The 22,382-nt window shown below is 40.1% G+C and overlaps 1 protein-coding gene across 3 annotated transcripts in view; it reads left to right on the top strand.

Moving 5' to 3' along the window:
- Window positions 1-605: 605 nt before the first annotated feature.
- The window catches only part of SLC25A13 (solute carrier family 25 member 13), a 424,259-nt gene continuing 402,482 nt past the window's right edge, over window positions 606-22,382 (top strand). Inside the window, exon 1 of one of the 3 annotated variants that reach the window (XM_030200826.1) lies at window positions 606-903. Coding sequence is in view for 1 of the 3 variants with exons in the window: in XM_030200808.1 (XP_030056668.1) it covers window positions 1,411-1,422 (12 nt within the window). In the remaining 2 variants the exon portion in view is untranslated. Of the gene's footprint in view, window positions 904-1,223; window positions 1,423-1,588; window positions 1,722-22,382 lie in introns of those variants that run through there. The other 2 variants (XM_030200808.1, XM_030200817.1) reach the window with 2 other exon arrangements.

Raw genomic sequence — 22,382 nt, 5'->3', positions numbered from 1 at the left:
GGGGCTCAACTGCTCAGGAGGTGATAGGTGCAACAGAGCTATCGGCTGTCCGATTCTGCCGCTGCATCATGTCATTCCTCCATTCGGCCTCCCCTATCCATTACACACACCAATGATCAGGACCACCAGACCCCCCCAACATTCCAGCCCTTGCTTGATCCCCTTCAAAATAAAGATGCACCCCTTCCGACCAAATTCCCCCCACTCCCTCTGCTGAGAAATATTCCCCCCCATCCCATTCTCCATTCATCTAGCAAGACCTCCCAAACAAACAGATTCCCTCTAATAAAAACCCATTACCCAGTCCCTATCCAGCCATCCCTCCATCCCACTGAAGCCCTGGAACCTACCTGGGTATGCCATCCATGGTGGGCTAGTGATTCAGGTGGAGCAGTCCCCCTCTGGTTGCACCCTGTCTGGTACCTGCTGCAAAATGTTGGCTATTGTTGCCTAGCAGTAGTCTCACAGTTCTACCTCTAGGGGGTCATTCTTCCTTATAAGGGAGCTTTCCTCATACCCCCAAGCTCCTCTCTTTCTTGTCTCCATTCTCTTTTCTGTCTGACCCCCTCTCCACAGTTTCACCAGGACAGAGTAGCAGCAATCACCATCTCAACTCTTTTTCCCTTCATGTGGTGCTCACTCAACATCCCCCCCTTCTTCATGACCAACAGTAATAGTCTGTCCAGCCCTCTTCCCCCCCCTCACTATGTTTACCCACAACAGGCTTTAATCATTGAAAAAACAAAACCCCCAGATTTTCCTTTTTTTCTTTCTGTTGGGCAGGGCTTTTCTTTGTCTTCACAGCAGAGTTTATCTCAGTTAGGCAAGGCAACAGGCAAGTAATCAGCGAGGGCTGCAGAACCCATCATGTGTGATGCCTGAGTGAAGCAGACATGGAGAAAGGTGAGCTTAAGCAAAGGGGCACAATAACCTTCACTTTTGCTGCTAATTACTCTGCACTTTGTCAGCTACTCTGCTGTGAAGGCAGATAATTTAAGTGCTGGTGCTGCTAAGAGCTTTCTCAGTGTATCTCACCACCAGGTAGGCACAGGCAACAGGACTCGTCTCATTAACTTTTATTATTACACAGCTGCCAGGACCCCGGGGTGGGGGAGAGAAAGTGGACGGGAGCTATTCTGTTAATCAGGCACAAAGCAGGACTGTCAGGACCTTGGGGGGGGGGAAGGGCAGCCTGCAAGTTTACTGTGTTGCACTAAGCAAAGAACTGCTGCTGTGAGGCTGGCTGAACAATTTCTCCACGTGCTGTTCTGAAGCGCAGGCGCAGCACATTTCGATAATGTCAGCAGGCTGAGCTGTGTAGCCCAAAACTAGCTTAGCCTGCACAAGGAGCGAACAAACTAGCCCAATTGAGCGTGAAATACCCCAATCTGGTAACAGTGGCTGCAAAGTATGGCTAGTAAGGTAAGAATAGTAGGTGCAGCAGAGCGGCAGGGAAGAGCATCGGAGACTTTCCCTTGTACCTCAGTCTGTGACCTTTCCCCTCTCACCCTTTCTCAGCCGAGGACCCAGTGGTGTGTTTTACCTTTGGGATGAACCGTGCTTTGTGTTTATGAAATGCTAAAATATTGTTCTTGGGGCTCGTCCTTGCTGGATACTTAAAGCATTTTCTCCCCGAGGGCAATTTTATTTCCTGATATGTGATCAGTGTGTAATAGGGAAGTGAACTTAGCAGGAGAGAGTTGCACTAGGACTTTCCAGCTGTGAGTGACTTAAGTTTTTAAAGAGTTCATTTTTGCTGGAGCATGGTAGTGGGCCGTGCAGATAGTAGTAGAAATATGCTTGGAGATGAAGACCATATGGCTTAACCTAACTTGTTAAGATATTATATCAGATGAGGTGATAAGATGTGCACAAGGTTGTAATTTATGTCTTTCAGCTTGCTGATCCATTAGCTGGCTTTTTTTTCTTCTAGTGAGTTTTATAATAGGTACAGTGATATAAATACCAATTTATGTGCTACAGTTTAATTCAGAGAAGGTCTGCTCCTTGTAGTCTTGCTCTTCTAGCTTGCTCCATCTGACGCTCACGTTCTCAGTTGTGCAGGACAGGTAGTTTTTAGAATTAGGAACTTTAATGAGAAGTAAGTTTTGATAATTTTCTAGTATTGTATACCACAAATCATTGCTATCAAAATTAAAAATCCTTTGCAAGTTTTATTTTGTGCATTGAGTAAAGTGGTGTGGCAGAGCTTGTGTGTTTTGTATATTGTAATTCTGCTAAAGAATAGCCTTATTTACACCAGTGAGTATAAACTATTTTTAAATATGTCTAGGTGGGCTGAGTTCTGTAGGAACTGTGCTTTATAACTAAATAATTTTAACCCCAAATTTAAATTTTGAGGGATAAACAGGCCTGCTGTTCTGAGCATTTGTTTGGTTGACATCCTGGCATGTAAATATTTTTTTTATAAATTTCAGTGAAGCATGCAAGTTCTGTAATGTAGCCCCTTTTGAAGTGAAATTTCCTTTGAAACATCAGTTTATAACATTGAATAATTTATTTTCTCAAACTGGTTTAACTTTGGGGCCTTTTTACAAAAACCGTGGGTAGCGTGCGCCAAATCGGTACTACTGCCGGGGTAGTGTGTGCACCCAGCGGTAATTATGAGTTTGTCGCCTGCCAAATCCCGTAGTAGAAATGTTTTTCTATTTTATACCATGGGTGGCGTTTCCGGCAGTAATCAGCAGCGCGGCCACGTTGGCATGTGCGGCATGGTTACTATGTTACTTGAGCCCTTACCGCTAGGTCAGTGGCTGGTGGTAAGGGCTCAGGCTGTAAATAGAAGCATGCTAGTTTTAATTTTTGCACACACCCATTTCCCGGCCCATTAAAAATTGGTCTTTTCCCCAGCTGCGGTAAAAAGTGGCCCTGCGCATGCCAAAAAGACATGCCCACACTACTGCAGGCCAGTTTTTACACGGCTTTGTAAAAGGAGCCCTTTGTTACCTTTTTTAATTGAAACTTCCAAGTTTATTGTCATCAAATATGTCTAGAAGCAACAGCATTATTATCCTGGAAAAGTTACCCTAGGTTATAGGTTTCCCATGAGGAAGCCTAACCACTTGAAACACATTAAAGATTGTATAAGATTGTATTTTGGTTCCAGCCTTTATGGTACAGATTTGGATTTTGGATTTAATTACTTGCCTTCCTAAACTCATTCTCAAGGCCGGTAACAATTCAGGTACAATAGATAGGTCAGTATCCCAGAGACCTTAAAACTATATGCAAAGCAGTTCATTATTATACAGAATGAATGACATATCTTTGGGTTAAACTTTGCAAACTTAATTATTCATAGAAATAGTGGATGTGAAAAAAATAAATGCCTATCAGGCCTAATCCTTTGTCTTGAAAAATCTGGACATCTTTGGATCTCATTTTTTAAAATGGAGCTGCTGGGGCAAGAGTGTCTGGAAGTTGCTCCTGCCCCCATTAGATATCAGAGATATTACAGGAACTTCTAGATTTTTTCCCCCACAAGTGATTTGGGGGTGTAGAATGTCATTTAATAATAGATCAGTGGTTTTACTAACAGCCATGACACTGTCACATGCCCTACTATAACTGTACTGTAGCATACCATTTATAGTGGGGGTGTCCAACCTCAACCCTCACCAGGTTGGGTTTTCAGGATTTCCACAATGAATATCTATGAGATCTATTTTCATACAGTGGAAGCAGTACATGCAGTAGATCTCATGCATATTCATTGAGGATATCCTTAAAACCTGCCTGGACTGTTGCCTTCGAGGACTGAGGTTGGACACGCCTGTTTTTTATATTGTCTTTGCTTTTAAACCTCTTCCGTTGGACTACACCTCAGTGTGCTGTCAGCATAGCACAATCCAGTGGATGATCTTCCAGTACCACTATCATATACGGTGGTTCATTAAATAAAAGGTCTGCTTCATGTAAACTCTCCATAAGAAAACCTATGCCATGGAACCTCAATTGGTGCTCGCTTCCTTTATGAGATCTCCTCTGGAACTCCTCACTTAGAAAGTTTCAAGCTTTATTAATACACATTCTAGTAGAAATAGTGTCAGCGAGCAAAGTAAGTGAATTTAAAGCATTGCACGCAATTCCATTATCACAAGGTGGTTCTTCATACACTTCCCAGATTTTTGCTTAAAAAGTGGTGACACCCTTTTACCTGAATGAAGATATACCGAATGTCTGAAGCCTTGCAAGAGAATTCTCCATGTATTAGACCAATGCTTCTCAACTCAATCCTTGAGATACACCTAGTCCCATCAGATTTTTGGGAAATTCACAATGAATATGCATGAGAGAGATTTGTATGCACTGCCTCCTTGGTATGCAAATCTCATGCATATTACACTGTATTAGACTTTAAAATGGGCTATTGCCTGTTTCATATATCAGTGCTAGAGTGTAAGGTGCCCACATGAGATGAACCTGAAGGTCAGACAGATTATGAGAAACATTTTCATATGATGTCTAAATCTGATATTGGAGATTTTTTCAGAAAACGTCCAGAAATCCAGTAGTGAACATGGCCATTTTCAAACCAGAAAAACATTTTTTTTTTAACAGAAATGGCCATTTGCTAGGTGTTCTTGTGCTCAGTGCATCTATCTCTTTGGACTATTATTTGGGGAAAAAAAGTACAAGGGAAAATGCATAAAAACAAGCCATTGGGACATCTGGGGGGCCAGCATTCTTAGTAGACTGGTCGCAGGGATATCCCAGCAGAGCAGTGGGGCACCTTAAGGGTCACTGCAGTGGACTGCAAATAAAAGGTCCCAGGTACACATCTCACCATTACCCCCTTATATTGTATGGTGAGCCCTCCAAAAACCTACTGTACCCAAATATAGATGACACCTGCAGACATAAGGGCTAGTGTAGTGGTGTACAAGTTGGGTACAGTAGGTTTTTGGTGGCTCACACTTTCCACCACAAATTTAACAGTTGGAGTGGGATATGGGCCTGGGTCCCCTTCTCTACAGTGCGCTGCACTGACCACTAGGCTACTCCAGGGACCTGCTTGCTGCTCTAACAAGACTAGTCATAACATCTGAAGCTGCCATAGAGCCTGGTATGTACTGTTTCATATCTTTGAGGGGGTAGGAGGGGCTCAGTGACCACTGGGGAGTAAAGGGGTGGGGGGGAATCATGCCTTAATCTCTCCAGTCCAGTGGCCATAGTAATTTAGGGCACCTTTTTGGTGACTTTCATTAGACCAAAACGTCTAATTTTGCTTTCTTCCATTATGGCAGAAAAAGTTTTGGGAATGTCTAAATCCCACCCCCCAACACACCCCCTTGTGATCAGGACACACTACATAGAAAACTGTCTTTAAAATGAGTTTTGAAAATTGTGATTTTTGGTGAAAAATGTCCAAATGCCACTTTATGGCATTTTTGAGATCTTTTACTCTTTTTGAAAAATGAGCCCGTATAGTTACTGGGAAACCACTAGGATATAGAACATATGAGACACCATCAACACAAACAAATCAGCTGTAGCCATCTAGGCAATGAAGACTGGTCATACTATCGCATTCATTGACACAAGGATCCTTGAAAAAGAAATAGTGGGTTACTCAGAAAGATAAAAGAAGCGGTAGAAATAAGATGACACCCCTACAACCTCAAATAAAATGAAGATCTCAACATAAACTAAGCTTGGCAAGCCTCCATTCAAGATAAATTTAGTGCCCAAAAAATCAGCAGTGAAGATCAATGACTTTTCCTGCCTTCAACAGTATAAAATGTATTGGACAGAGAAATGTATTGGACAGAGAAACAGCCTTTCCCACCTTCACAATTTAGTGGTTGGACAGACATCAACCAATCTGGATCAAGAATCACTACACGAAAAACAGCTCAAAGACCTACTGTACGGTATCACCCTGAAGAAAGTGATATCAAGATGGCTGAAACGTTGGTCAGACAAACCCAGATGCAGTACTACTCAGTACATATCTCTGTCCTGTCCTCTTTTAAAGCATTCAAACAGTCCATGCAACATAAAGCACGTTGGATTCTTTCTTTTTTTAATTTTATTTATCACTTTTATCATTTACAAGATTCACTTGCAAAAAGGGAATACAAAGATATATATTCATTCAAAATCAGTAAGATCCAAAATACCAAAGAAAATAATAATAATATGAAAATGGCCTGGCCTTAATGCCTACAAATTCTATACTTAATCAGTTGTCCTATCTCTCATTCCTTCGGTCTATTAGATAACGTTTTCATATCTAAAAAGGTTCGTAGTTGTTCTGGCTCAAAGAAAGCATATTTATTCCCTAAAAATCTTATTAAGCATTTGCATGGATATGCCAATAGAAATGTTGCTTCCATTGCCCTTGTCTCTTCTCTAAGAGCAAGAAACTGTTTCCTTCTGTCCTGTGTCGTCTTTGTAACATCTGGAAAAATCCAAATTCTCTGTCCACAAAATATTTTTGAAGAATTCTTAAAGTACAACTTCATTACCGAATTCAAATCTTGTTCAAATACGAACAAAACTATTAGGGTTCTTCGTTGAGTAACTTCAGACAATGATTCTTCCAGAAATGCTGATATATCTTGAATTTCCTGTGCTGGTTCTTGATTCAAAGACAAACTCCATAATCCTTTAATCCCTTCTCCTATCTGTGGAGATATTGGCAAGTAATAAGTCTTATTAAATGGTGGAATAGCTGCAGAAAGGTATTGTAAAACTTCCAGCAAGTATTTCTTGAAGAAATCCGTTGAACTTATACCAGTAACCATAGGAAAATTCAATAATCTTAAATTCAATCGCCTGTTGTAATTCTCAATTTGTTCTTATCTGTCCTTATCTTATCCTTCTTATCTGTTCCCTTCTCCACTACTGCCAACTCCAGACTTCGCGCCTTCTGTCTCGCTGCACCCTACGCCTGGAATAAACTTCCTGAGCCCCTAAGTCTTGCCCCATCCTTGGCCACCTTTAAATCTAGACTGAAAGCCCACCTCTTTAACATTGATTTTGACTCGTAACCACTCGCCTCCACCTACCCTCCTCTCTTCCTTCCCGTTCACATTAATTGATTTGATTTGCTTACTTTATTTATTTTTTTGTCTATTAGATTGTAAGCTCTTTGAGCAGGGACTGTCTTTCTTCTGGTATGTTTGTGCAGCGCTGCGTATGCCTTGTAGCGCTATAGAAATGCTAAATAGTAGTAGTAGTAATGTGTCAAAGCTTTATCCTTTATTACTACTTCAGTAATAGAATTTAAGTCTAACCTCTTGTTGAATCTGTGATATTTGATTTGTTGAATCCAGCTTAACCTTTTCTAATGAAGAAGTTAAAGTTTCAACTTTACTCACGAGAACAGCGATTTCCTGGGTTGATTTAGAAACAACCATTGTTAAGACCTGAATAGCTCTCCAAATAGACTCCAGACTAATCTCCGTGGGAGCAACTCCAAGATCGTTTCACCTGCGGTTTGGGCTGGTGCACTGCCGAACAAGGTCCCACCGCTATTGACTTCTGATGTGGCTGGGCCTTCTGCTCCTCTCCCAAAGAACGCAGGGCACGGAGGAGGATTAAGATCCGGAGGTGATAATGATGTCTCTATCCCCAAGAGAGCCGTTGCTCCTCCTTCGGCTCTCGGCTTAGGGTCAGCCACTCTGGTATGTGGGACACTTGTTGCCTAACAATCAATCGTCTGCTGGGTCTGGGATGAAGTTCTGGCCAGCGGCAGTTGGCCTTTCACCGTCCCCTTCCTTTTAGTATGAGGCATGAGGGTAGGAAATATAATAGTAGTAACGCCAGCGAACAACTCTGATTGAGCATCGCCATCTTGACATGCCCCCACATTGGATTCTTTTTATGAAAGGTCCCACAATTCATATTGTAATCCCAAACTAGATTTGAATGGTTGGTGCATGGTCTTTAAAGTGGGGTAGTTCTAGTAAGTAAATGCAAAGGAATGGGGTAGCATTCCTGGACCAAATGGTTGAAAGGGTTCTTTTGGTGAAATTGATTTTTTTTTTCATTCTTTAAAAAAGAACTTGCATTATACTTTTATACACAGTTATAACATAGTGCACCTTTTTTGACTGGTTGAACACATTCCCTGTTGTAGCCTCTCAGCAAATTGTTGAATGTTATAAAATATAATTTGTGCTGATTACTTTTTATTGTATTTTTAATATACATTTTGTTTAAGAACTATTAGAAATCAAGTTATTGGCTTTTCTAGTGGTTCTTGTGTGGTTTTACTCCTGTATTTCTTGTACTCTAGTTTGTAAAACCTTGCTTCTTTTAGCCTAGTGGTTAGTGCAGTGGACTTTGATCCTGGGGAACTGAGTTTGATTCCCACTGCAGCTCCTTGTGACTCTGGCAAGTCACTTAATTCTCCATTGCCCCTGGTACAAAATAAGTACCTGAATATATGTAAACCACTTTGAATGTAGTTGCAAAAACCTCAGAAAGGCGGTATATCAAGTCCCATTTCCCTTTCCCTATTTGAGATTCTACATGGAATGTTGCTATTCCACTAGCAACATTCCATGTAGAGGCCTCTCCTTGCAGATCAGCAACGCGGCCGCGCAGGCTTCTGTTTCTGTGAGTCTGACGTCCTGCACGTACGCGCAGGACGTCAGACTCACAGAAACAGAAGCCTGCGCAGCCGCGTTGCTGATCTGCAAGGGCAGGCCTCTACATGGAATGTTGCTAGTGGAGGAGTAGCCTAGTGGTTAGTGCTGTTGACTTTGATCCTGGGGAACTGAGTTTGATTCCCACTGCAGCTCCTTGTGACTGGGCAAGTCACTTAACCCTCCATTGCCCCTGGCACAAAATAAGTACCTGAAAATATGTAAACCGCTTTGAATGTAGTTGCAAAAACCTCAAAGGTGGTATATCAATTTCCATTTCCCTTCCCTTTTTTTGGGGTCTGTTTTAATGGTACATGTTTGGCTAATTTAGAAAATAGATTTCACAGATGGGCATGAAATGTAAAATGACTCTCTTGGATAGCAATTTTGATCCTTCATCAGAACAGATAATAGAATATCTGGGAGGCTGTAAGGCGTAGAACTTTGTTCACCTGAAACACATACAAAAATGCTTTTGCTTCTGGCATGCTTCCCAGTTTAGGGGATGAATTGGTCAGTTGGAAGTTGCATAACCCATGTGTGCTTTTTCAGTGTACAAATAAGAAACTAAAGGTCATTTAGAAAAGTACCTGTTGCTATGTAGTTATTTTCCATCTGTAATAGCCATTCTAAGTTAACAGCATGCAAGATACACAATCTAGGTTACTAATTTATGTTCACAATAACAGTTTTCACAGCACCATACGCATTTAGTGGAATTGTTCTGAGGAGGATTTTGCTCTGGAATTAGTGGTACCATCTTGATTTTTAATCTGATTGTAGTTATGGTAAAGAAATTGATGGACTTCATACAAAACAGTTATGATGCAGATTTTCTTCACTTGATTCATTGGGGTGCATTTACAAAGCATGTTATCCATGGTTTTATTAAGTGTTGTCAGAATTATTATTATTATTATTATTAGGATTTATTTACTGCCTGTTGAAGGAATTCACTCAAGGTGGTGTACAGTAAGAATAGATCAAACATGAGCAGTAGGCAATGTGAGAACTACTGTCCTTTGTCTTAGAGGAAGTATATAAGGGGCATCTGTAGAGTGGTTCGTGCTTCTCTTCCACTTACCAACAGCCATGATAGAGGAATGTTTGAAACCCAGGGTTATATTGCTGAGGTATGGCAGAAAGGCAGCCTACTGCCAGAATGGAGGTAGGGGTTGGGGTTCCATGACTTTTTTTTAATGCTAAAATGGGGTTACTTTAGAAAAACATTTGGGAAGAGCTGGATTAAACTGTCTACTATAGGCTTGTCTGGTCATTATACAGATCTGCTTATACTGTTGGCCTCTATTATACCAAGTTGTTGGTGGTTGAGTACTGTAAAGAGTATCTTGAAATTTTGTCTATGAAGATAGGTAAAAGGTAAATCTTCATTACAAAATCCACTACGACCTAGTCAACTCAAAAGATTTATCTTCAATGCTTAGGTTTGCAGAGTTAGAATATAGTTTAAGGGCCTGTACAAGTTTCTTTGGATCTAGGACCTGTGGAGGGGCATTTTTGAAAGGAAGTCCTGCTCTTAATGTCCAAAAAAACCCGGGCCATCTCATAGACATTTTCAAACAGGAAATAAATCAGGGTTTCCTGTTCAAAAATACCTGAGAATGTCCAAAATGAACAGCCACTTTACAAACTGAAATGTCCTAATTACGAACACCAAAAAATCCAGGGAGAAGGATGCCTGGCAGCATTTTTTAATGAAATGGTTGCACAGACTTCCTTGCAAAGCTGAGGGGCAGCCTAGTGGTCAGTGTAGTGGACTGTAAATCAGGGCACCCAGGTTCACATCCCCCTTCAACTCTCTTATTTTAAATGCTGAGCTCTCCAGGAGCAGGGAAATACCTACTCTACCTGACTATAAACCACCTCAATAGCCTTCAGGCTTGCAGGTGTCATAAATATTTAGGGTACAGCAAGCATATGACCTGTTTCTGGAGGGCTCACAATTTAAAAGGACAAAAAAAGATAGAGCTGAGCTAAACTGGGAATTGAACTCGAGTCTACTACACTGAACACTAGGCTACTCCTCAGACCCACTTTCTGCTTTGTTCAGAATGCCCCTAATATCTGATGCTGTCATAGTCTGCTATTCCTTTCTGGTTTCACTTTCAGGCGAGGGGGAGCGGCACAGCAACAACTGGGGTTCATGCCTTAATCCCCTCCAGTGGTCAGCTGCTCAATCGGAGCACCCTTTTATACTCTAGATGTGACTGAAACAGGCTAAATAAAAATAGCCTTCTTTTTAGACTTGCGTGTTTCTTCCCATCTGATTATCTCTGTTGGATGGCCTAATTTTGGGCCCTCCTTAGTCTTTCCCAAAACACACACACACAACATAACTCCTTACTATTAGAATGAACTGCAGGTAGAATGTCCAAATTCCACCATTCTGAAATCACAATTTGGCCATTTTGGGTTGATGCATGTTTATTTTGCTATTTTGAGATGTTTATATTCTTTGACAATGAGCCCCATAGCGTAAAGAAATTAGCCCGCAGCTCAGAGCTCTCTAAATCGTTCCCTTTCTCCTCTCCCCCATAAAAAAAAATACTTGATTGTCTCCAGTGAAACTGAAGAGAAAATGCTTACTGTATCTGAATGTAACTCACTTTGAGCTGCTACTACTGAGAATGGCATGAACAGAAAACAGATGGTAGGGCTAAATGACCATTTTTCGAAATGGATGAGGGTGAATAATGGAGTGCTGCGGGGATCTGTATTGAGACTGGTGCTATGAAACATATATTTATATATGACCTGGGAAATGGAATGGCAAGTGAGGTGATTAAATCTGCAGATCACACAAAACTATTCAAAGTTGTCAAACTACATGTGCCTTGTGAACAGTCGCAGGAAGACCTTAGAAAATTGGAAGACTAGGCATCCAAATGGCAGATGAAATTTAATGTGGACAAATGCAAAGTGATGAACATTGGGAAGAATAAACCGAATCATAATTACCTGATGCCATGGCCCACTTTAGGTCAGCACTCAAGAAAAAGATCTAGATGTCATTGTAGACAATATGCTGAAATCTTCTACCCAGTGTGGCAGCAGCCAAAAAAAGCAAACAGGATGCTAGGAATTATTAGGAAAGGGTCAGGATGCAAAATAAGACCAAGAATATCATTATACCTCTTTATTGCTCCATGGTGTGACCTCACCTTATGTATTGCGTTCAATTCTGGTCACTGTATCTCAAAAAAGATACAGCAGAATTAGAAAAGGTTCAAAGAGCACCCAAAATGATAAAGGGGATGGAACTCCTTCCATATGAGGAAAGGCTAAAGAGGCTTTCGTCAACTTAGAAAAGAGATGACTAAGGAGGGATATGATTGAGGTCTATAAAATCCTGAGTGGTGTAGAACGGGTAGTCTAAGTGAATTGATTTTTCACTTTTTCAAAAAGTACACTCAATGAAATTACATTGAAATACTTTTAAAACAAATAGGAGGAAATATTCTTTTCACTCGAAGAATAGTTAAGTTCTGGAACTCTGTCAGAGGATGTGATAATGGTGATTAGCGTATCTGGATTTAAAAAAGGTTTGCACAAGTTCCTGGAGGAAAAGGCCATAGTCTGCTGTTGAGACAGACATGGGGGAAGCCACTGCTTGCCCCAGGATTGGTAGCATGGAATGTTGCTAATAATTGGGTTTCTGCCAGGTACTTGCGATCTGGATTGGCTACTGTTGGAAGCATGATACTGAGCTACATGGACCATTGGTCTGACCCAGTATGGCTATTCTTATGTTCAAAGATCCAGGGCAGGGTTTACTGTCCAGGATCTGCCACACCGTTCTTAAGGCTTGATTTTTCTCAGATTCTTTTCTGGTTCATTGTATGTAGGAGAAACAAAAGCGTAGGAATTTGCGCAAGTAGTCCCTCTGAAAGTATGTTGGCACCTCGGTAGATGCATCTGGGACTCGACAGAGACTGGATCATGAGACTACTCATGTTCAGAGCTAAGGAAAATTACAGAATGCTTGAGAATTTCTCCGTTTTGGTAAACAAGCCATACTGTGGGAATGTGGTCACGTTTCTTAGCCCAGGTGACCAGTCTCCCTTCACAGACCAAATTAATTAGAGCTGTGTCTTATCGTCTACATTCCGACTGATTTTCACACATTGAAAGTTAATCATTTTTAAACAGAATTACTTCTAATCAAAAATACAGACACCAAGTACAATGTCGGTTAAGGCAGAGTTGAAAAACAGTCTTTAAAATTCACTTCTATTACAACTCAGGAATAATGTCAGGAAGTATTTTTTCATAGAGAGGGTGGTAGTTACCTGGAATGCCCTCCTGCGTGAGGTGGTGGAGATGAAAATAGTAACTGAATTAAAAAAAAATGTGGGATAAACATAAATCCAGTTTAGAAGGAATGGATCTGAAGACGCTTAGCAGAAATCAGGAAGCAAAACCGGTAATTGGGAAGCAAAGCCAGTACTGGGCAGACTTCTTCGGTCTGTGCTTTGATCGTGGTTAGACAGATTCAGCTTCAGAAGTTAGAGAACAAGGCCAACACTGGTCAAGCTTATAAGGTCAGTGCCCTGATTGTAGCTGAATTGATTTGAATAGTATGGCGTGGAGCTCTTCAGGGGCTTCAAAGTTAACTTCAGAAATTTTAGAACAAGGACAGTGCTAGGTAGACTTCTACGGTTTATCTCTGAAAATGGCAAGGATAAATCAAGACCAGGTATACATATGAAGTATCACATACTATGTGTAATGAGTTTATCTTATTGGGCAGACTGGATGGACCGTACAGGTCTTTATGTGCCATCATTTACTATGTTACTATATATTTTTGAAAATACATGAGATGGACGTCCATGTGCTAGAGACATCCAGCATGAGCAGCCATCTTACAAATTGGAATGTCCAAATTATGAATAGAGGGAAACAAGGGACATGGATGTCTGTATGGCAGCATTCTTAGAAAATGGCCACACAGACTTCCATGCAGAGCAGAGAGGGGTAGCCTAGTGTTTAGTGCAGTGGACTGTAAACTAAGGGACCCAGGTTCAAGTCCCACTTTAATTCTTTCTTTTTGTAATTGTAAGCCCTCCAGGAACAGATCCCCTCCCACATACACACTGTACCTGAATATACACCACTTCAGTAGCCTTCAGGCTTGTATATGGGTTATATATTTAGGTACAGTAGATTTTTCTGTTCCTAGAAGGCACACAATTAAAAATAAATAAAAAGTGGGATTTCAGTCTGTGTCCCTTGTGTTACAGTCCACTGCACTAACCACTAGGCTATTCCTCAGATCTGCATGTTGCTCTGTTCAGAATGCCCATAATACCTGAAGCTGTCACAGAGCCTGGTTTTCCTTTCCAGTTTCACTTTCAGGAAAGAGTTAGGGGGACAGCTACCTCCAGTGGCCAGCTGCTCAATCTGAGCACCTTTTCGTACCCTAGACATGATTGAAACAGGTGTAAGGATGTCCTTTATAGATATGGACATTTTATTCCCTTTGGTTATCACTGTTGGACATCCTGATTTTGGGTCCTCCATAGTTCTGCCTAAAGAATGCTCACAATACTTCCCCCTTGCTATTTGGATGTAAGGCAGTGTCGGAATTCCAAATCTTGCCTTTCCAAAATCGGGATTTGGACATTTCAAGCACATGAACATCCATTTTGGCATTATGTTTTGAAAATAAGTGCCTTTGTGAGAGTTATGGATTTAGCTCAAAAATATTATTAGTAGTAATTTATAACTCATTGACATACGTGTTCACATTATAAATACAGCAGTGTATGGAGATGAGAGAGAATGGACCTGATTCATCCATACTGGTCGTGCACTACTTAGCTTTAATAACACAATATAAAGGATTAGTATATGCACCTAATCAGGCCTTTTACCTTTCTCTAAAAGTGCAAAGATGAATAAAGTTTTTATAGATGATTCTGATGGATGGTAACGATTTGGACATGGATGAAAAGTAGTTTGTTAAAACTTGTTATACCACCTAAGCTAACTTGCAGGTCTAAGCGGTTTACAAACTAAAATCTAATTTCAGAGTGGGAGAGGAACTACAATAAGAATCCTAAAAGTCAGAATCAGAGGTCATTATAATGAAAAATAGGGGGGGATAGAGTCAAGAAAGGTAGGTGGGGATAAAGGGAATGGAATAGCAATGGATTCAGCTGTAATGATCCTATATAGGATCTTATGTAGAGCTAAAAGCTTGATGAAAAAGCCAGGCTTTCCTGGTGGACTTGAAATTTTTGAAAGCTAATTTGGCACATATGTTCAAGGGGAGAGAGTTCCAAAAGAAAAGGGACATGATTTAGAATGCATGGTGTCTGGTAAATTCAAGCTGAGCAGATTTGGGACTGGGAAGAACCAGCTGATGATCGTTTATGGAGCGAAGAAGACAGGTAGGAGAATATGGATTAGTAAGAGTTGCTAGATAATAGAAACATGACAGTAGATAAAGGCCAAATAGCTCATCCAGTCTGCCCATCCTCTGTAACCTCTAACTCTTCCTTTTCCAAAGGATCCCACGTGCTTATCCCATGCTTTCTTAAATTCTGACACAGTCCTAGACTCCATGACCTCCACCGGGTTGTCATTTCACACTTCCACCACACTTTCCGTGAAATAATACTTTCTTAGATTCCTCCTAAGCCTATTCCCTGTTAACTTCATTGTATGCTGCCTTGTTCCAGAGTTTTACTTCAGTTGAAAAAGGCTCACTTCCTGTACATAAATGCCCTTGAGATATTTAAACGTCTCTATCATATCTCCTCTCTCCTTCCTCTCTTCCAGCGTATACATGTTGAGGTTCATAAGCCTGTCCCTATATGTTTTGTGTTCAAGACCGCTTACCAGTTTTGTAGCTGCACTCTGGACCAACTCCATCCTGTTTATATCTTTTCGTAGGTGCGGTCTCTAGAACTGCACACAATACTCTAAATGGGACCTCACCAGAGACTTATACAATGGCACTATCACCTCTTTTTTCCTTCTGGTCATCCCTCTTTTTATGCACCCAAGCATCCTTCTGGCTTTGACCGTCGCTTTTTCTACCTGTATGGAAGCTTTAAGGTTATTGGACACAGTCACCCCCAAGTCCCTCTCTTCCTTCGTACACAGAAGCACTCCACCCCCTATATTGTACTGTTCCCTCAGATTCTTGTGACCCAAGTGCATGACCCTGCAGTATTAAATCTTAGTTGCCAAATATCGGTCCATTCCTCTAGCTTCGCTGGGTCCTTCCTCATGTCATTCACACCCTCCGGGGTGTCCATCCTGTTGCAGAGTTTGGTATCGGCGAAGAGACAAACCTTACCAGACAGCCCTTCCACAATATTGCTGACAAAGATGTTAAAAAGAGCCGTCCTGAGGACTGATCCTTGCGTACTCCACTGATAAAATCCCTTTCTTCAGAGCAAGCTCCATTTACCACTACCCTCTGTTGCTTTTCATTCAACCAATTTTTAACCTAGTCAGTTACTCTAGGTCCCATATCGAGGACACTCAATTTATTTATCAGTTACCTGTGCGGAACTGTGTCAAAGACTTTGCTGAAATCTAAGTATAGCACATCTAGTTCCCCTCCCACATCCAACAGTTTGGTCACCCAGTTGAAGAAATCAATCCTGTAGGCTGTAAAAGTACAGATATAAATGCAAGGAAGTGGGGAGAGGAGTAGCAGAACATATATCTCCCATTGACTTGAGATCTACTGAAGAAATTGTAAAAAGGAAAGCCTATCATGACAGCAGGTTATGAAAGACCTTATATCGGAATAAATTTGGTGACGTTTCCATATCTACTGATAGGAGGCATCCTTGCAAAATGCAAATAGTGCAACAAAGCAGTGCAAGGTCTGATTTGACAAGTAAAACAGCATAATGAGAGTCTTTTCTGCTTTGAAGATACTACAAGAGACCATTGCCTTAACAAGCAGGATCTTCAGCATAGTATGCTGTCTTTTTTTTTTTTTTCTCTTTCTCAAGGACAGCCTATTCTTCCTATTTATTGCTTGTGGGTGGATTTCTGAAGTTACCACAAGAGTTCTCATGTTTGAACAAAATATGATTATTTAAAGGTTTTATTGCAATGCAGTAGAAATAATAAAGGAAGTTGTTCATTTGTACAGGATAATTTTTCAATGCATGTAATGAGTAAAATAATCAAGTAGCATAATATTAACTAACTGCACCAAGTTCATTTCTTGAGGGGGGTCCATCCTCAAAAGAGAATAAGCTGATAACTCTCCACCTGCACCACCTTCATTACAAAGTTACATGTTGGTTTTAGCCACTAAATATTCATCATTCAAAATAGTCAGAGAAAGTTTTTGTTATTTAAAAAAAATAGTAGTACATTACTGCAAGAAATAATAGGTAATTCTACTTGTAACAGGTTTAGACCAATTAACTATACCCCACTTTGCATGTGCTCATTATATTGTGTCTTGTGAACCAGATGTGTTTGTTTTATATGTGTCCGAACCTTTATTAGCTTGAAGTAGAACCAGTCCTGAGTAGCTTCAGTTAAACTGGAATGGAATCAAACCACAAAATGTAATGGGTTGGATTTCTCTGTCATAACCAGAGAGACAACACTTCATAGGCTTAAATGTTCAGAAAACATTTTTCTTTGGAAAAGAGGATCTAGGGAAAGGGATAATGTAATGAGACTGGCAACTCATAGACCCTGGAGTAATATAAGGAACCTTTTCTTCACACACAGGGTGGTCGATGTGTGTAATAGCCTGGTAGGAGTAAAAAGACATGAAATTCAAAAAGACGTAGGACAGAGTTCCTTAACATTATAAAAGCAAGTGAGAGCACTCAGTAGGGACTGTCATTTTCAGTTTAAACTGATTTTCATTCTAAGTCTAGCATTGTTTTTAAAGGTAAAATTCTCCTTAATTTTGTGGTCGTGGTAGACAGCCCAGAGCCTGCAGAGATTTCTTGGAGGAAGCATAGTATTTCCAGCTGGGGCAGAAACTGCAGACAAATCTTCTCCACACTGCTTCTGGAGTTACATAGTGCTCATAATTTCATGCTGTTCTCAAAGTGACTGGCCAGAACAGTGAGATTATGAGTAAGTATGTGCTTCCAAGTATCTGGGATCCGAGAGCCAGCAAGAATATCAAATGTGCCAAAATAAATTCCAGTATTTACCCAGAGAAATTAAGTCATTTATTCCCATCAGTTGTCTTCTGTCTTTTGTGTGGTACAAACAGGATGCTAGGAATTATTAGGAAAGGGATGGTGAATAAGACAGAAAATACTATAATGCCTTTGTATCACACTGTGGTGCGACCTCACCTTGAGTACTGCATTCAGTTTTGGTCACCGTATCTCAAATATATAGCGGAATTAGAAAACGTTCCAAGAAGAGTGACCAAAATGATAAAGGGGATGGAACTCGCCTCATATGAGGAAAGGCTAAAGAGGTTAGGGTTCTTCAGCTTGGAAAAGAGACTGCTGAGGAGGGATATGATTGAGGTCTACAAAATACTGAGTGGTGTAGAACAAGTAGAAGTAAATACATTTTTTACTCATTCCAAAAGTACAAAGACTAGGGGACGCTCAAGGAAGATATATGGAAATATTTGTAAAACATATAGGAATAAATGTTTTTTCATTCAGTGAATAGTTTTGGTTAATGTATCTGGGTTTAGGAAAGTTTTGGATAAGTTCCAGGAGGAAAAGTCCATAGTCTGCTATTGAGACAGACATGGGTCAGCAACTGCTTGCCCTGGGATTGGTAGCATGGATTGTTGCCAGGATTTGAGTTTCTGCCAGGTACTTGTGACCTGGCTTGTCCATTGGTCTGACCCAGTATGGCTACTCTTATGTTATTATGAAAAATAAACTACCATAAACACTGAAAATGAAGGTCCCTATGTTTGCATTAGCTCAGTAGATAAAACTCTATCTGGCATATACAGTCAACATATTTTCTTTATCAGCCATCAAATTTTATTCTATATACTGTAATTATAATTTCTGTTGATAAGAGTTTATGGGACCCTTTTACTAAGCAATGTAAGCATCTACATGCGCCCAACATGCACCAAAATGGAGTTACCGCCCGACTACCACGTAGCTCTTACGGTAATTTCATTTTTGACATGCGTCCGATATGCATGTCTGAAAATACTTTATATTTTCGGGTGCGCGGCAAGTGGTATTTGGGGCACGTATGTTATTACCGTCCAGTTACTGGGTGAGCCTTTACTACTAAGTCAATGGCTGGTGGTAAGGTCTCAGACCCAACATGGATGCGCGGCAATTTTCATTTTGCCGCACATCCATTTTCAGAAAAAAAGGCCTTTTTTTTTACAGGTGCGTTAATAAATGAATCGGTGTACACCCAAAACCCACGCCTACACTACTGCAAGCCATTTTTCAGCACACCTTAGTAAAGACCCCTATATATTTTGTTTTCGAGTAGCAGGGGTGGAGAATGGGCACGGACTTCCTGTCCAGTTAGCACATTCCAATTACCGCTTGCTAAGTGATTAGTATGCCCATAAGGTGCGAGCTCTTAGTTGACTCCTACATCTACCTGGAGTTTTTCTGCTGTTTTTTTGCATTATACCTCAATTTTTGCAAACTTTTTTTTTTTTTTTTTTACACGTTTTGAGATTTTGATTAGTTCACTCCCTTTGGTGTTTCTGAAAAAGTACTTTAAAATTCACTATAGTTCAACATAGGCAAAGACAAATGCTGATAATCATAATAGCAGGGTACATTTGTTTTAATTCCTATTGGAAACTGTTTTACACATTAAAAGTTGGTGACAGTGATAGTATATGCTACCCGACATTCATAGTAGCGTTCCATTGTCATTATACACTTGATGGGAGTGGAACAATATTTTTAATGATATAGGGCTTCTTTACAAAGCTGCGCGAGCGATTCCTGCATAGCAAAAAGAGGAAGCCCAAATGAATTGAAAGGTATTCCTCTCATTTGCTGCACAGGAATCGCTACTGTGGCTTTGTACAAGAATCCCATGATTTGAAAAAAAAAAAAAAAAGAGTGTTTTCATAAAGACAATTTATTTGACCTTATTTTTCATAAAGACAATTTTTTTAACCTAAAGGAGATATTTGACAGTAAAAAGTGAGGGACTATTACAAGGCAGTGTACAAAGATACAATAAATGTTAACCTTTTGAGGCTGAGAACATGCGTAGCAATTGGCACATTAAACAGTCCATCTCCACTGCATCCCCACATTCACTGAAATGCAGTAGGCAAACAATCTGGGTCCCAAATATAAACTGGATACTGCCTGATCTATATTGTTAGTGAGCAACCCCAACTCATGCCTATTCCAAAACAGCCCATGGGATGGACACCTTTATATGTATGTCCTGTGATATGGTTTTCCCAGCACCACAGCATAAATGTGGTCACTGTTGTGAGGACCAATAACATGCCATATAGTGAGTTCTCTACAGGACTTGTATCCCACAAACAACAACATGTAACACCACATTTCTGTGGATACTTGTGCCTGGATATCAGTGCTGGCCCCTATCTGGCTGCTGAATATCACTGATTTTCAGCAGCAGTAACTGGATAGCTTTCTGAGTACTACAGCTGAATATCATCGGTGCCCAGATAACTCCCAACTATCTCCAGTTAAGAGCTGCTGAATATTTTGCTCCTAGCTTGATCATCATGATTTAACCAAGCAGGACACTGGGTAAACCATGCTGAATATCAATCTCTTGAATCAGTGGTCTTTGTTAATTTTTAAAGTTGGGGCTGCTTTAAGTCCAAAAGGGTAAAAGTACAGCTAATAAATATCTTCCCATGTGATGCACAAAGATATAATTTTTAAAGTAACAGGAATGAATTTCAAGAAAAATATAATTATGTCATGTTATGGACCCCCAGATTAAGAACCCTGTTTTAATAGAATGCAGAATGTAAGCTGGCTCTTTGGAAGACATGATCACATCAAACAACTAACAAATGCCCACTGTCTTGGAGTAATGGACTTAGCTCCACACATGTGTATCCTTAGTGTTCTTAAAATTTACATTTTTGTTCAACCAAGCAAGACTTTGATGTCATAATTTTTTTTTTAATAGCTCCCACTGTAACCTACGTGCGTTTCCTTTTCTTGGAATACCTGGGGAGAAAAACCTTATAGAGTATATAAAAATAATTTGATAATGTTTTGTCAAGCACAAGTTGGTGACTTTTATATCTGAGGGTTTTATTGAACTCTTGAAACTAATTTTTCACAAGATGACATTGATTTGTGTGAATCACATGACTATTAGAGGTCCCAACCTAATTCTATCAGATGTTTCTAATCGTTTTATTGTAATTACTACTACTACTACTATTTAGCTTTTCTATAGTGCTACAAGGCGTACGCAGCGCTGCACAAAGATAGAAGGAAGAAAGTCCCTGCTCAAAGAGCTTACAATCTAATAGACAAAAAATATTGTTTCCACCTTGGAAACAATACCATCTTATAAAGGGCTATGCACTCCTTTAAACTGAATGGCAGCAATGTCCACACATTTTAACACATTTTTGTAATACAGAGGATCCTTCATACAGAAGGCTTCTAAGAGCTTCTCTTTAGACAACACACATGCTTTTGGAGTGAGAAAAACAAAACTGCATGTATTTTTCATTGAAAAGATTATACACAGAAAAACCAAGTGCAATAGCTACATGTAAATTTTCTGGGGGTATTAAAGCAGAAGCCTGTGCAGATTTTTGATGGGTGCCATAGTTGTCTTTTCTAAACATAATGTCTACAAATTCTTCCTTGTCTTGGTAGATGAGTTCAGACTAGTAGATTTATTATTTATTTATTTATTAGGATTTATTTACCACCTTTTTGAAAGAATTCACTCAAGGTGGTGTACAGTAAGAATAGATCAAACATGAGCAACAGGCAATTACAACAGTACAAATATTCAAATAACATTACAAAGTATGGCATAGTATACTACTTACAATGTCAATACGATACATAATAGAACATTTTAATTGATAGTGAAGGAGTAAAGCAAAGATAGAATATATAAATAGGTAAGAGAGAAGAGTTAGAAAGTAAGGTGACTAATTTAAAAAATGTTGCGCATGAGGTCAGAGATATGGTTAAAAAGCATCTCAGCTAGGGTAGGAGAGGATAAACATGTCCTGCTGCAGTATATGCAGCTCGTGTCACTCCTTGTGTGTGTGAGTGAGACTAAAAAGGTAGTTACTTCTTCCATTAAAGGCCTGGTTGAAGAGCCAAGCTTTAACCTGCTTCCTGAAGTAGAGATAAGTGGAGCCTTTCAGGCTGTGCATTCCAGAGTGTGGGGGTCTGCTCTGGAGAAGGCTTGCTTGCGGGTATCACATCGTGTAGTATCTTTTGGTGAGGTATGGTTAGTGATAGTCTTTGAGAAGACCTTAGTGTACTTGGCGGTGTGTAGAGGATCATTCTATTCTTCAGGTACTCTGAGCCATTTCCCTTAAGGGCCTTGAAGATCAGACATAGAGTTTTAAATTTAGCCCTGTATTGTACTGGTAGCCAATGACGTTTTTGCAAAAATGGTGTACATAAGTATTGCCATACTGGGACAGACCAAAGGTTCATCAAGCCCAGCATCCTGTTTCCAACAGTGGCCAAGAAAACAGCAAGGCAAACGATCCGTAAACTCCAAGATGGAAACCAATAAAGCAGATCAGCAGTAAAAATGAACAAGTTTTATTAATAAAATTACATCTAGAGTATGCTGCCC

The sequence above is a fragment of the Microcaecilia unicolor genome, chromosome 1 (genome assembly GCF_901765095.1).
Source record: "Microcaecilia unicolor chromosome 1, aMicUni1.1, whole genome shotgun sequence".
Classification (NCBI taxonomy): domain Eukaryota; kingdom Metazoa; phylum Chordata; class Amphibia; order Gymnophiona; family Siphonopidae; genus Microcaecilia; species Microcaecilia unicolor.
The sequence above is the reverse complement of the archived record's forward strand: the minus strand, read 5'-3'. Positions and strand labels throughout refer to the sequence as shown.